The sequence below is a fragment of the Adiantum capillus-veneris genome, chromosome 30 (assembly GCF_014529385.1).
Source record: "Adiantum capillus-veneris isolate H3 chromosome 30, ASM1452938v2, whole genome shotgun sequence".
In the NCBI taxonomy this organism is placed as follows: domain Eukaryota; kingdom Viridiplantae; phylum Streptophyta; class Polypodiopsida; order Polypodiales; family Pteridaceae; genus Adiantum; species Adiantum capillus-veneris.
The window spans coordinates 66,993-82,500 of NC_140960.1; the positions used below are offsets into that span (position 1 = coordinate 66,993).

Consider the following 15,508-nt stretch of genomic DNA (forward strand, 5'->3'; position numbering starts at 1 on the left):
TTTAGATATTGGCCTAGATTGAAACATCTTGGGCACGCCTTACCATGCATAATCGATTATTATTAAGCATTTTTCTTACCTTCACTTCATGCGCTCATTTCTTCACACCATCTCCAACTAACGTCTCCTCTGTGCACCTTCCTTTGTCCCTTAAGCTTTTCCATTGCACCTTCCTCTTCCCATAGACTTCTTCTCCATTGGCGAAGCTATCTCCTCTGTGCACCTTCGTCTTTCCCTTGACCTTCTCCATTGCACCTTCCTCTTCCCATTGACTTCTTTTACGAAATATGTAGCTCGTGCAGCTTGTTCCAAGCTTCAACTTCGTCATCAAGCCACCATGCTCCTGCAGTTGCAAAGAAGCTCGACCTCTTCGTGCAGTTTTCCACTTATAAGGTACTTTTTCATTGTGAAGTGAAGCTCCATTGCTTATCTCCACCCATTAGAACCAGCATTACCCAAATATTGGGATAGAAATTCTCCCTTTAGCATGAGTTTTGTAAAACAAAACCCTCCCCCTTGTTTAATATCATCTTTACATATTGCTTACAAAAGTACAAAATCAAGCATGGTTTGTAGTCAAGGAATTATTTGAAACATGATTGAAATCACAAATATAAGCCAATATCATTCAACAAAATACCATGATTATCTAGAGGGTGATTTTTATTGATACAAATTGGGCCCATTTACTGAAATTTATGATGTGCTTTTGTTTGTAGGGTTAATAGCAATCACATCAGCATGGAGAATGAGCCTTTGAAAAGCAGCTTCTTATGGAATGCTGAAAAAGTAGCAGTGTTTGTTAATGAACATTTGGGAATGGATCGCTATACCAAAAGTATATGCGAGAACAATATCGGCGGAAGAAGTCTCTTGTACACCTCTGTGGCTTCATGGGGAGCCTTGGGAATAGAGGTTAGTGGACACAGACTTGCTTTGCATAGTTGGGCGCAAAGCAAATGGGCCGAGGCAGAGACTTTGTCATCCACTCCAGAAAAACAAGTTTCGCAAGAAGTGACACCTCACATGCAGCATGATCATTTGTCCTTGACATACGTTGGGAGAGATGAAGCAAATTTTTCCAACAATGAACTCAATTGCCAAGCAATCAGAATCTCATTTTGTAGTCCAAATCCCAAAGAGTGCAAAGGAAAAAGTTTTGCTTCATATAAATCATGCTTGGGAGCATCGCACATACAATAGGAACATGGAACGGATTCGCATGTGGACCGAACAAGGGCTAGGTTTGTTTCCCATCGACAAGTTTATGCAAGCAGACTTCAAGAAGGACAAGGAAATGAGGTAGCAAGTGGATAAGTTCATTCATCGGAAGCGAAGAACACTATCTCCTTTTCGAGCCCGTAATGAAGTCAAGGATTCCGATTATATGACAGAGAGACAAAACTTTCTAAAAATAAACCAGCATAGACGTTACATGAGACTCAAAGCAGTGCCATTGTTTGAAGGGCTTGGTAAAATCCACCAGATCCCAGTGGAAGATATCTTACACTTGGAGAGTGTTGATGAAGATAGAAACCACGAAGAAGTAGGCATTGAGATGGTTGACCTTGAAGTAGATGATTTGTTTGAAGGTATAGAAAATTTCTCTGCCCCTCTACATCATATACAAGAGGTTTGCTATGTGCCTACTAGTAGCCAAGAAAAGGTCAAAATCATGGGAGCATCCAATCGTATAACTGAAGAGAATGTGAGATGTAGATGTGGATCGTTTCCCAAAGGTACACCACAACAATTTTGCTCCATTCCCGTCCTTGATTCGCACACAAAAGAAGAGGCATAGTCTTTTCAAAGTCACATGGTGAACATGATTATGAGTGGTGGAAGGTGGAGATTGAATCATTGAGCGATGATGCAAAGAGTCTTTATATTCCTAGAAGTCTTCTACCAGGATCTAGATTCCATATTGTAAGTACCCCTCTAGTAAAACACCTAAATTACATTCACTTTTAAGATTTTTGATAGCTCACTTTTTATTTTTCAAATTTAGAATCAAATAATAGAGGTTCCACTTGTGTTTCTTAGCAAGATTGAGCCTCGATCAACCGATGAAGAAGGACATGTAATATTTCTCTTTTGCTTTGTAAAGATCAACTATTTGTCTTTGAATATGTTTTCTAACTACAAGTTGCTTATAGCCTTGGAAAGAAACAAGCCCCTTATCTTTGCAACAAAAGTCAAGTGTGAATTCAACCATAGAACACACAAAGAAGTGGTCTCAATCTCAATTAGAGGTAAATTCATTACATACCTTTGCGTATTAACTTTGGTGTTTTCTCACATGTCAATGTTCTATTCTAAAAGGATGAGAATACTACTATTGGTTCGATCACATACACTCAATAAAAAAGGCTATCTCTTGCTTGTGACTTTGAGCATTCAAGACAGCTAGAAGACGTATGCCTACTCTTGTTAAGAGTTGATTGTCTATTTATCTTTTTGTAAACCCTTCAAATTTTGCTTCTTTGATTGTTTAGGTTATAAATATTGCAAATGGCTTACCCTCACATGTTCAAGCATCCATTTCTTCTAACAAAGAAAAGATTGCTTGCTCAAAGATTCTTGATCAGGTATACGTTTGCATTTATTGAAGCATCAATGATATTCCTTCCATTGAGAATAATTAAGCAATTTTTTGTTGAAAAAGTTCAATGGACTGCTTGGGTTTGGGGATCCACAGCCAACAAACAAGCAACTTGAAGAGGTACTTAATAAAAAGGCTCCTCTATCTTGAAAGTTGATTAGTAATTTGTGGTATATATATGCTTTTTACTTGGATTTTTCTTTAATAGATGCTTGTAGCAAGTAGCTCTCATTTAAATGCAAAACTGTTCAATAACTTGGATAGTACCGTGGAAGAAAATAACAAGGTAGATTATTCTATGATACATGGGGTACAAAATGGTTTATTTTGTTTAAATTTCTCTCATCCTTACAATGTACATGGAAAATGTTTAACTTGGATGGCCCCTTTGAAGACCCATCTATTGGAGTGATTGAAGGATTTGTAAGGTTCATACTATCCAATCTTCTTTTTTCATGTGATAAGTAGGTATGCATTAGTAATAATAAAGGATGATTTATAGGTTGCAAATCATCCATCACAAAGCAAAGAGTAAAGTGAAGATGAGATACTGAAAAAGGTATACTTGCTTAATCCCAAGGATTTCAATTTAATATATCACTTAACTCTACTATGTTGTGTAGGACCATAATGATACCACTATAAGAAGCACACAAGCAAAGAAGGAAAAAGTTGTGTGCATGAGCAAATTGATGGCAAGGGCTATAGACAACTCAAATTTAGAGCTATAATGTTCCTTTTTCTACTCAAGGACTCAATGTGTATTGACAGGGGAAACCCCATACAAAGAAAAATGGTAAGTCCAAAAAAGACGGCATATTTTTATTGCTCCAATTTATTTATAGAATAGTTGTAATGAAGGGCTTCAAACATTGACCTATTTTGTAGGCTCTTAGGGATATCTCTAATAATCAAGTGCAAAAGTGAGAATGTGGTACCAGTACAAGTTTGTGATGTCTTAAGCTATATGTTGTGATGCCTATTTCGTAGATCCTCTGCATGCACCCCATAGAGAGTAGCAACATGATGTTAGTATGGCACCACCTCAACGGCTTCTAACTGAGCATCTTCTCCGATCTCCTCCATTGATGCCGCTGTGATTGATGCATGGTAGCCTTCATACGTTCGTGCACTACGAGGGGCTACCTCTATGACGTACCACCAATTTGATGCAGACTTTGTAGGATGAAATATCACCTGCCAGAGCCACATAACTTACATGAGAGCTTCCAAGCACATAAATTCTAAAATGTGATGTTAACTATTTACACACTTGTTCACAATGCTCGGGTAGTACGAAAGTGTCTCTTAGGTCAGTCCATTTCTTAGTTGAATCCACCTCAAGAAAACCAGACTCTCCTCTACGCACAGTAGTGTTGCGACCCTCCATGATTATCTTGAACCATTGCACGTCGAACAAGTCGACAAAAAATCCTCTATAATCGATCCTCAAAATCTCTTGTAGCGTGCCGAAGTAAGTGAGTTCCGCCACCACAGGATCTGCATCAGAGGACTGTCGTCGACTAGACTGTTCAAATTTTTCCATGATTCTACAATCTTGAGTAAAACGCTTTTTGTCGATCCGTTCCACCCTAAAATGTCGACCTTTACACCATGCTACTATGTATGACTTATACTACAACCAACAAAGATTATGAGTGGCCATTCAAACATATAGAAAGTCACTAGTCGTACATTGCAAACTTACCTTGGTCGCGCAACCCCAAGAGTATTCCCACTCTTCCTCAGTCACTTCTTCACCGCACTGTTGTGTGCTTTTCAATCGGTTGTGCAACCATCTTAAGCTCATGAATGTTGGTAGGCTCTCCAGACCCGTCGGATAGTGCATCGGTGGTCGTCTTCCCCGTCTCCACTCGATTCGTACCCTTTGTCGCTCTTGCTTTGCATCCTCATATTGTGAAATCCACTTTTGCATCACTGGATTGTGAAGCATGCAAAATCGGTTGATTTTAGCCTCTAGATCTTCCGTCATCTTCTTCTCAACACCGAGATTGCACATGACAATCCCAGATATGCACTCGTCATCTATGGTTTTCCATAGCATATCTCGGGCTTTATCAAATCCGTCTAGCCACTCTCCAATGTACACTAGGGACTTTGATACCAACCTTCTGCCATGCTACCCTCCGGACGTGCTTTCTGACGCACATATCTCTTGAGTGTTTTCATGAAACGTTCTAAAACGAACATCCATCTGGAATGTACTGTGCCAGCTATTTCCACCTCATCAACTATGGAACAAGAAGATGCACCTAAATGGTTAGCATGGTAGTAGGAAAATGTTTCTCAAACATGCACACAACCTCCACAGTGTTTAGTTTGGCGAATGGTATGGAGTCTACGTTGATCTCCTTTTGTGAGATCCATTGCACCAACTTCTCAAGTTTGTAGATTGTGTTATGGGCATCAAGAGACAAACATTCCTCAATGGCAACTGGTAAAATAAACTGCAAAACACGTGCAACAATGATATTAAAGTCCACAGACAAATTTTTTACACAATTCCCACTATGATATATTCCTCTATGAAAATACCTGACACATTTTATGCCAGTTGTGTGACTTCAAACCGGTAAGCTTTTCTTCTTTAGTAAAACACGTTCGGAGCGAGTGCATTATGCCAGTGGGGGTCCGCAAAGATTGAATGGTCTCTTTTAATTTGCGTTCTTGGGCTCCTGTGAAAATCCATGGTGCTTTAGGGAGTTTTAACGATCCATCGGACGTTGTTTGTAGCCAATATTGCTCCATACGATCCACATTTCTAAGGTCAACCCTGGCTCCCAAAGTATCTTTCTTGCCGGTCAAATGGTCCCATAATAGATAACCCACATTCTTGAATATGTGCATTGCATCGAGCAAGTGATTGATCATGAGTCGGGGCCAGTATGGTAACTCATACCATAGAGATAGTCTCTTCATCCCTGGGGGCAATCCGTCATCACACATCTCCTTCTGCTCTAACCATGCTTGTGCGGACATCCTCAGTGGCTCTCTTCCCAAAAAGCCATCGCGTAACACATGATTCTCTGGAAGATACGCTTGATGACCTTCGTAGATTTGCTTCTTCAATGAGGACGCCCTACGTGTATTCATTCTAGGTCCACATGTGACACATGCTCTGTATCCGCTTGTTTGAAGCCCTGCATGTATACACATGATAATAGATCAGCTTGAGAAAAACCAAGATTTACAGTGTCTGAGTGAGGAGTGTAAATAGATCACGTGAGCATTCTGTTAGTCTGGGATAGTCATGCATGGTCCACATTAGAATGCCTCTGTTCAAAACATTCCATCGAACTGTGTGTCGGCTCATATCCACCACTTCTATGCCAATCCACATTTGTTGTAGCTCTTCCAATAGTGGAAGAAGATACATATCCATATTCTTCACTTTATATCGCCCCTGCCCCTTCTTCGTAGTCAACCACGGGGGAATGTTTTAGTTGACGATGACAACGGGCCATACACTGTAAGATGTTGATCTTTGACCAAATGGATTTACGCCATCCATAGCTAGGAGTAAGCAAAAATTTCAAGCTTCCCTGGCAAAATCCGACCATGTTCCATCTATATGTTTCCATGCTGCGCAATCTGCAGGAATCTGTAGCACACCATCCGAAGATTTATTCTCCTCATGCCATGATGCTAGGGCGGCCATGGACTTACATTCAAAGAAATTCTTGATGCAAGGAAGAAGAGGAAAATGTCGCAAAACTTTTTGCGGATTTTTTGTTCCGTGGAGATCTACTCGATATCTCTTAGAATCACATTTCAGACACTTCTCCATGTCTATGTATTCCCCTCTGAAAAGAATGCAGTCATTAGGACAAGCGTGGATGGAATTGTAATCCATCCTCAAGTTTCGGAAAATCTTTCTTGCTTCCTCTTGGGAATCTGGCATCACATTATCAGCTGGTAGTATGTGCTCTTTGAGCAATCTACACAACATAAAAATACGGTACAATTGTGTAAAAATCTATCAGATCATTATACATTTAGAATTTTATTAAAGTAAACTAATTGTAATAGATCACCTGAAAAGCGTTGTGACGCTAGTGTCACTCCATCCAAACTTTGCCTGCATGTTGAGAAGAACCAGAAGCCCTTTCAATCTAGACACACGTGCTCCATTATACAATGGCGTATCGGCTTCACTTTTCATATCATCATAGATAAGCCTTTCTGAATCCATGATCGTCTCGATCATTTCATCAATCTCGGGCTCAAACATTGCCTCGTTGGAAATGTGGTCTGCATGATCATCCCCCGAGCTACATCTTCTGGCCTCACATATGCTTCTTGACCAAAGCGCCTGCAAACATGTCTATTGGGTTGCAAGATTGCTGCCTCTTGGCCAGCGTCAGACTCCGAAGAGTTATAATTGGCAACAACTCGATCTATAATAGATGTATCGAGCTCGCCAAATTCGCAAACGTGGTGCAAAGAAACGCGTCTTGTCCGTCGCACAGCATGCTTGCATTGATTACAAGGACATAAGATCCTCGTTGAAAGATAGGTGCTTCGGTTGCACGGCCCCACATCCTCGTCACTACTCATAATGAGGGAAAAAATCTTATAACCTGGACAGCAAATTTAATCTTCTATTGGCATTCTTTGTCTTTTATCTCTCTCTCTCTCTCTCTCTCTCTCTCTCTCTCTCTCTTTGTTCACACTGTAAACTACCTCACATTCTCTAGTCATGTCCAATCCCCGCACACCTCAGTCTAGAGGTGCATGGAGATCAGAACCACCGGGTTATAATCTCGTCTTTATTGGTCAATGCCTATATTTGTGGGTACAAGATAGTTACACACCCATGTCTTCATGATAGTGCATGTAGTGGACAAAACCCCTTTGCCTCTTCTCTAGCTGTAGCATTTCACAGCATCTTAACATCTTTTTACAGTAGATATTTTCACCGTTTGTCTAACTCTAATTTTTTTACCGTAATCTTGAAGGTAGACTCTAATATAAAAACTCAATCCAAAATCTTATCTTAAATCTAAACTAATTGAACATGTGGTGATTCGCTCCATTGAAGAATAAAAGACATACCAATGGGGCTACTAGCTATGTAGATGTGAATGGGCGTCACATATACAAATAATTCAATGCAAGAGTTTATAAATCTCACCTTTCCATCCCGTCGATCCATGACACAAGTGATGGGATAAAATCCTCCGCGAAGCTGGCCCAGCCGCCACTCCCTAGGTGATGGGATAATCTCATCTGGATGCAAACTCTTGCTGCGTCACTTTGCTGCCACCGCCTATCTGAATTGGTCGTCCTCTCCTCCCTGATACCCCTCCACTCCTCTCCTCATGTAGTCGCGCATGCGTCTCCTCATCCATCCATCCTCTCTCTCTCTCTCTCTCTCTCTCTCTCTCTCTCTCTCTCTCTCACACACACACACACACACACACACACACACACAGACCAGTTTCATACACACCCATCCTCACACGCCACGTCGCATGCACACGCAGCACAGACCTGTAGGTGATGCTACACGGCCTACTTATACTGCAAGCCATTGAGCATATGCGAAAGAGAGGAAAACAAGCAGAGAAGCATCAAGTATAAAAGAGAGTTGGGGGCAGGGGCCTGTGCTGCTTACGAGAAGATTCAAGGAGTAAAGGCGTGCGCGAGTAGATAGCAGAGGAATGCGGGGAGCAGGACAAAGGTGGCAAGCTTATTAGGAAAGTTGAAATTATTATGCTCAAGAGTAAAATTTGGCCTTTCCAATTTGAAGTTGAATTCCAAACGAGATACAAATATATGGCCCCGCATGGCAGGACAAAAGCCTTGCAAGATTTGCGTTCGTTTATGGAAATAATTTTTCCACAATGTCTTCATCTGCAGGCCTCTGATCGCCAACAATATTGTCCTCATCTGCAGGCCACGCGTGACAGAGAGACACAGACATACAGACCAGCTGCGCGCACACACGAACACACACACACACACAAAGACAACAACGGGTCGTTGCATTTCACGTGATGAGATCGTCAGATCAAGCACCGGCATATATGAAGTGGGCGAGATGGAGTAGAGGTACGGGCTACAGCTACAGGCAAAGGGGCACAATCAGACTCCAGAGAGCTAGTTCACATGAGAGGTTTTGTTGCCAACCAACAACTTGATTTTGTGAGTTCTCATGGAAGGTATCTAAAAACGTGAGAGAGTGGGAGAGATTTCTTTTTTAAGGAAAATGAATGGGAAACGTAAGTGAGAGAATAGAGAGAGAAGTGGAAAAAAAGTTTGTCTTTTCTTCCATTCAATGAAAAACACTTTTTTCTCTTTGTCTTCACTTGTGGTTGCCATCTTGCTCCACCCCTTCGGCATGGAGCCGTTTGGGAACTTGTGGAAACTTGTTGCCAACTATTTAGTGGAAACACTCCATGTGAAACCAAAAAATTGGCAACATATTGCCAACATTTTGAAAATCAAACCCTCATGAGAACTGGCTCAGAGACTACATACACAGAGAAACAGAGGAATCCGGATACGGATGCGTGGGCTTCATTAAGTCTCTCTCTCTCTCTCTCTCTCTCTCTCTCTCTCTCTCTCTCTCTCTCTCTCTCTCTCTCTCTCTCGGGGATCAGAAGGGATTGTGTCTGTCTCTCTGTCTCTCTCTCTCTCTCTCATCCTACCGCCTTCCGGACACTTGCCGGGTGTCTGGCATCAACGCATGTCAGGGGGGGATGTATAGTATATATAGGGCCCGTTTCCACGAAGGATTTTTGGCCACCAATGGCCACATGTCGAGGCCACACGTAAAAATTAAATTGGTCACTCATGACCACTCGTGGCCAAAAGTGAAGTATAATACAAATATGGATATTCACAATCTGAGTGCTCGAGTGCTCACGGTTGAAGATCACGCTCCAAGCTGTAGGATTAAAAGCGGATTAAACACTAGCACGATTGTATAGTGACCCTCTCTCCCGCTCTCCCTCTCTCTAGTCTTGGCACTCACACATACACAAGTGGTACGGGCCCTCATATGGATCTTCACTTGGATTTGAACGAGGTATGGAGTCAGGAGGTGGAAGTTGTTCCTTTCACTCAGCAAGAAGAAGGTGCTACGATTAGCTTGGGTGATAGCAATACTCAAGAGCTCATCTACACTTCCTTGCCAACAAGTGACAGCATGCGATTCAAGAAAGTAGAGAAAGCCCTTAAAAACAAGCCCAACCTAGATATGCTTTCTGGCCTCCATGAATCAGAAGATAGCGACGTTGATAGTCTATGCTGCACACCAAAACGGAATCCCTTGACAACTCTATCAAATGTTACTAGATCCATGCCTTCACCGCCTGCAAGTTACAAGGGGAAAAAGCCCATGGATGTAGCACCTAAGCAAGCCCAGGTAAAAGTTATTGTGTTTTTTTCTTAGCTTTTTAGCTGAATGTTTTCTCTCGCTGAACACAATTGAAGTTCATTATTAGGGGCACATTAGTTAGTCTCAAGCTGTTGACTTCTCAGTATCTGTTTTTTTATTTATGTTGAGATTGTGGGTGGTGTAGGGGCTGAAATGGGTCAAGAGAAGCTCTTCAAAAGGGAATATCAATCTCGAAAATCAATCACCAAGGAAGCAACAAGAGGTAAATTTGACTCAATGTGCTGAGATTTGTTGCATATCTCAAAAGTAAACAACTTATACAAACTCATGCCAGGATTCCAAAGTTCCACATTGTATGGTTTATTGTCTTTGTGTACCACTTTGTGATTGGATTTGAATTGTGATATAGGGGCTAGAAATGGCGAGTTTGAAGAAGTCTAATGTTGATCGTAGAACTCCACATGAGAAGCAGCCTTCACCCAAAAGTGAAGCTAAAAAGGCTTCAAAGTTTGACCAGCAAAAACTGAATGTCTTAGTCGGCGGGGATATGCCAGCCTATTGGGATTGGAAGGAAATGGAAGTCCTTATCAATGCAAAGCTGTTTTTGGAAGATGCTAAAGAGGTCCGCGAGGTTCCTAAGCTCTTCAGGAAGATGGAGTCATGGAATATAGTATCCTCAAAGTGTGCTGAAAATGGAGTGTTTCGTACATGGAAACAATGTGTTGATCTTGCCTTTAAGAGATAGACTTGTTTCCACAACCGTCTTTATATCCGGGGTGTGTCTCAATCACTACAACAAAAAAAGGTGCCTTCGACGCAGGTTTCGACGCGGTCCGTTGAAAAATCTGTCGAAATACCCGTCCCTGTGAAAACGTTGAAATAGGCATCGATATACGTGTCGAAAGGTTCTGTTTTCGACGTGTATTTCGACGGGTCTATCGACGCATATTTCGACGACCATATCAGAAAAAAAATTTCTTAGGGAGAGGACAGGCAACGTGGCCTGTGCCAAGTGAAAAGATGGACAGAGCCACAGCTAGACTGCCTGTCCTCTGTCCAAGAAAGCGAGCAGCACCAAAATCAATCGTGCAGCTCCCGCAGAAATTTCGACAGAGTTTCCTTTGTTTTAACATAAACTTTTAAAAAAAAACCATATGTATACGCCTCTATATCCATGTAGGATCTCACATGAGATTTAAGGAAAATGAAATAAATGAAATGAACTTTGTGCAAAACCATAACCAAATTAAAACCATAACCGGCCATAACCATATTGATCAAAACCATAATGATAACCATAACCATAAACAAAACAATAACCATAACCATAACCATAACCATAAAGTTAAACATAACCATAAACAAAACAATAACCATAACCATGTCTAAACAATAACCATAACCATAACCATGTCTATACAGAAAAGAGACATAGAAGCGTGTCTGTGTCTCACAAAACATATATATGAAATCCAATGATGACTACGCGTCACAACCTGCACATAGGATAAGTCACAAAATTAGTATTGATATTACTTCACATATACTTATTTAATTAAATCAACTCACGCATATTAATGTCTCACCTCAATCGATTAGCGAGACTCTAAGGTCTCCCAGTCTACAGGCTCTCCTGAGGCAGCAAGGTCATTCAATACTTCATAAATACCTCTACGATATCCATATGTCTCCTCCTGGCGTGTCGGGGCTCGATGCATTGCAAGATTCTACGTTTATACAAAAATCAAAGTAATTAAGAATACATGATTCATCGCGTTTTTAAAAAATGCCATAGCTAGGATTGGATTGGAAACTCACAAACTCATAGCAAAAGGTGTCAAAACCTCTGCTGCCAAGATGAGATGTTCCCCTGCTCATCTGTCGTACCTCCGCAGCCTAACGCTGCTATCTGAACCGCGTGTCCCCTGTCCACTCATCCTCCTTGATTTGCTGCCATGTCTCGTGTGGGATGCGCGAAGGCTTCGGCGAGCCGGTCCTGAAAGCCTTACGAGGTGCATCTTGATGATGTTTCATGGTGTCCCATGCAACACCCTTGATCCACCTCCTCGGAAGATCCTCTGAACCTGGAGTAAGCTGATACTCTCTCATGATGGTATTCACTATATAATTGATTTTGTTGCAATCCTGATCAGACCAAGGCGTCAGAATGCTGGTCGAAAACTACAGCTCCGCGAGCTGGCGAATCCGCTGTCTCATCTCAGTCCTGACTCTATCCATGTCAACAGAACCATCTGCCCGTACAATATAGAGCTTGGAGGGACTAGAATCGTGTGCCCCCCAAGGTGTCTGAGGTGTGCTAGTGATCCAGGTTGCTAGTTCTCTCATTCGTGTCTCTGGCATTGGCCCTGCTTTTTTGCATGAAACTAACCATTACCCCACTGTCAAATGTGTTTCTTCTGCTGTCAAATTGTTGTGTTCTGAAATTCTTTCCATGCGACCACAATGCCATATATGTATGATACCTCCAGTCACATCCAATAGCCAGCTCTTCCTCTTCTAGAGATATGGGTTCTCCGATCTGTCGAGCTGCTCTCACTATCTTGTCCAACCATGCCATTGTAGGGAATTCAGGTAGAGGAGTAAGATAGTCTGGCAAGGGTAAGCCTCTAGTCGTTCGGCTTCTCCTGAAATTGTGTCGCTCCCTATTGCGTCTCTCTTTCTCTTCTTCGTACCTTTCAAGCCATTTTTGCATCGGCTCTGAATTTAGTATACAGAACTTCATGGCGTCGTTCACATGGCGTCGTTCATTTTCTTCGGCACCCCTTGCCTCTGCGGCTCCTCTCCCACCAATCTTGCATCCTTCTCATCTCTCCATAGTCGAGGCATTTCTGGGTCAGAAACGGATAGAAATTCGATCATCAAGACAAGAGACTCTTGCACCAGTCATCCTTCTACCATGCTCCCCTCTGGACGCGCTTTTTAGCGAACAAAACCCTTAAGTGTTTTCTTGAACCGCTCTAGAAAGAACATCCAACGGCTGTGAAATGTACTTGCCACTGCAACCTCATCTACTACATGGACGAGCAAGTGCATTTGGATAGTTAGGCAGCTCGTGGGTAGATACTTCTCAATCATGCAAACTGTTTCAATGGAGTTAGCCCTTCGGACTACAATGGATTCCTCTCGTATCTTCTTGGAAGAGATTCACCGCACCAGCTCTGAAATCTTGTATATGTAGAACCGCACTTCCGCCGTTAAACACCCCTTGATCGCAATTGGAAGAATGAATTGCAAGAACTTATGCCAATCGTGCGATTTCAGTCCTGACAATTGATCGTCACAGGTGAATGCTGTCTTGAGACATCGCATATATTCTGTTGGCATCCTGAACTCTGAAATCACCCTTTTGACTTGTCGTTCCTCGCTTTTTAGCAATACCCATGGCGCTCTTGGAAGCTTTGTTTGGCCAGCTGCATTGGTGAAAGACCACAGCTCTGGCATCTTTCCAATTGACTGGAAATCATCTCGTGAAGCTCGATTATCTTTCATTCCCATGATTGTCTTCCAGAGGAGCTCTCCCACATTCTTGAATATATGCATTGGATCCAGCAAATGGTTAATTAGTAGATCACCCCAGTACGGCAACATATGGAGAATGGACAAACGTTTCATTCCTAGAACAGGTTGCCCCTCATGTTGCTCCCATTGGCGACCCCACTCCTGTATATGCATAGGATGACATTCGAGGCGACCAAGCTGACCTTCGCGCAAGTGATGGCCATCTGGAAGATAACAGTGGTGGCCTTGATAAATTGTCTTTTGAATAGAGACAGAATAGTACACATCCAAAGACGGCCCGCAAATTGGACATGCATTGTATCCCGAAGTTGTAAGCCCTGCATATATTAAAGCATGATTCAAGCCAAGGCAAAGCGCTTGTGAATAGTGAGAATTTTGTAAATCAAGAACCATTACTAGAAGGTTCACCGTATCTTGGCCAATCATGCATAGTCGACATAAGAAGTCCATGGATCCTTGCATGCTGTTGTCCTGCTGGTTCAACCGCATCTTCTATGTCGATCCCATGCCATAACTCCTGGAGCTCGTCAACTAGTGGAGCTAGATAAACATCCATGTTTTTTACCTTGAACTTACCAGGTACAATCAAGCCTAATATCAAATGACCCTTCTTGATGGCAAGCCACGGCGGGAGGTTGTAATTGATAAGGCACACAGGACAAGTGCTCCATGATGAGCTTCTCAAGACAAATGGATTGACTCCATCCATTTCCATGCCCAAACGTAAATTGCGTGGTTCACTCTTAAAATGTGGCCAGGTATCTTCAATGTGCCTCCAAGCCTTTGAATCAGCGGGCACCCTAAATGTTGCGTCAGTGGATCTATTCGTAGAATGCCACCGCATCAACTTTGCAATGGAACCACAACGAAACATGCTTTTTATCCTCGAAATAATAGGGAAATGCAACAACACTTTAGCTGGCACTGTCTCGCCAACTGCATCTTGTTTGTAGCGCATTGCTCCGCACTTAGGACACGACAGACAATCTGCGAATTCATTGCGAAAAAGAATACAATCATTTGGACATGCATGAATCTTGTTGTAGTCCAAGCCAATTGAGGTCAATAATCGCTTTGCATCTGGCCTCGAGGGGGGCATTTCATTGCCAGCCGAGAGAAGTTTCTCCCGCAACAACGTGTTTAAGCCACATTAAATTAAAAATCTCCCCAAGCACGTCACTGTTGCAATCGGAAAATCTCTTTGTAAGTTACGTATCTAAACAAAGCAGTGACGCTTGCATCTGACCACCCGTACACTGACTGCAGATTCAAAAACGTTCGACAAGTACGAAGCACATATATTTTGGTGCCTTCAAAGATTGGTTGACGTGCCAACTTCTTCAACATGTCTTGAGGAGATAGGCACACAGCTTCTGGTGCTGCTTCATTAGCGTTCTCCTCGCTTGTTTGGAAGAAGGCATCCAGCATCTCCTCCATGCCATCGTCTTCTTTCTGTAAGCCCTTTTTTGCTTCCATCCTTGGCTCTATATTGGTCGGACCTTCACGCATAATCCTTTTTCTCTCTCTCTCTCAGATGTAGGTGTTATGTCATGAAAATCAATGCCCATTTCGTAGGAGTCGTATCATAGATTCTGTACGATTTCTCTAGCAAACTCTCCGTACTTGTGCACATGCTCATTACATTTCCTACGCTTGGCGCAGGATGTGATACTTGTAGAGCGTGCACGAGCATGCAATCTTTTTCTCCATGTTAGTTGATGACGTTGCCATCTACAACGATTATGAATGTTGTTTTAATATATATACTCCTCACAATGTAAACTATCTCGCATTCTCTAGTCTTGCCCGATCTCCATACACCTCGGTCCAGAGGTGTACGGAGATCAGGACCACCGGGTCAAAATCTCGTCCTTATTGGTCAAATCCTATATGGGTAGACACATACGTGCTCTCCTACATCCTTGTCATGTATGGGGAAAAACCCTTTGCCTCTTTTAGTTCCATAGTTTCTTCTAGAGGGAGCGAGAGAGAGAGAGAGA

At 42.3% G+C, this 15,508-nt stretch overlaps 1 protein-coding gene and 1 pseudogene across 1 annotated transcript; both read left to right on the forward strand.

The window, feature by feature from the left end:
* The first annotated feature begins 726 nt into the window (after nt 1-726).
* Nucleotides 727-1,598, forward strand: LOC147417404 (uncharacterized; annotated as a pseudogene).
* Nucleotides 1,599-9,629: 8,031 nt separating this feature from the next.
* Nucleotides 9,630-10,713, forward strand: LOC147417405 (uncharacterized). The gene is made up of 3 exons (XM_086506469.1): nt 9,630-9,995; nt 10,153-10,230; nt 10,378-10,713. The coding sequence occupies exons 1-3, from the start codon at nt 9,630-9,632 to the stop codon at nt 10,711-10,713; spliced, it is 780 nt and encodes a 259-aa protein (XP_086362595.1).
* Nucleotides 10,714-15,508: the final 4,795 nt, after the last annotated feature.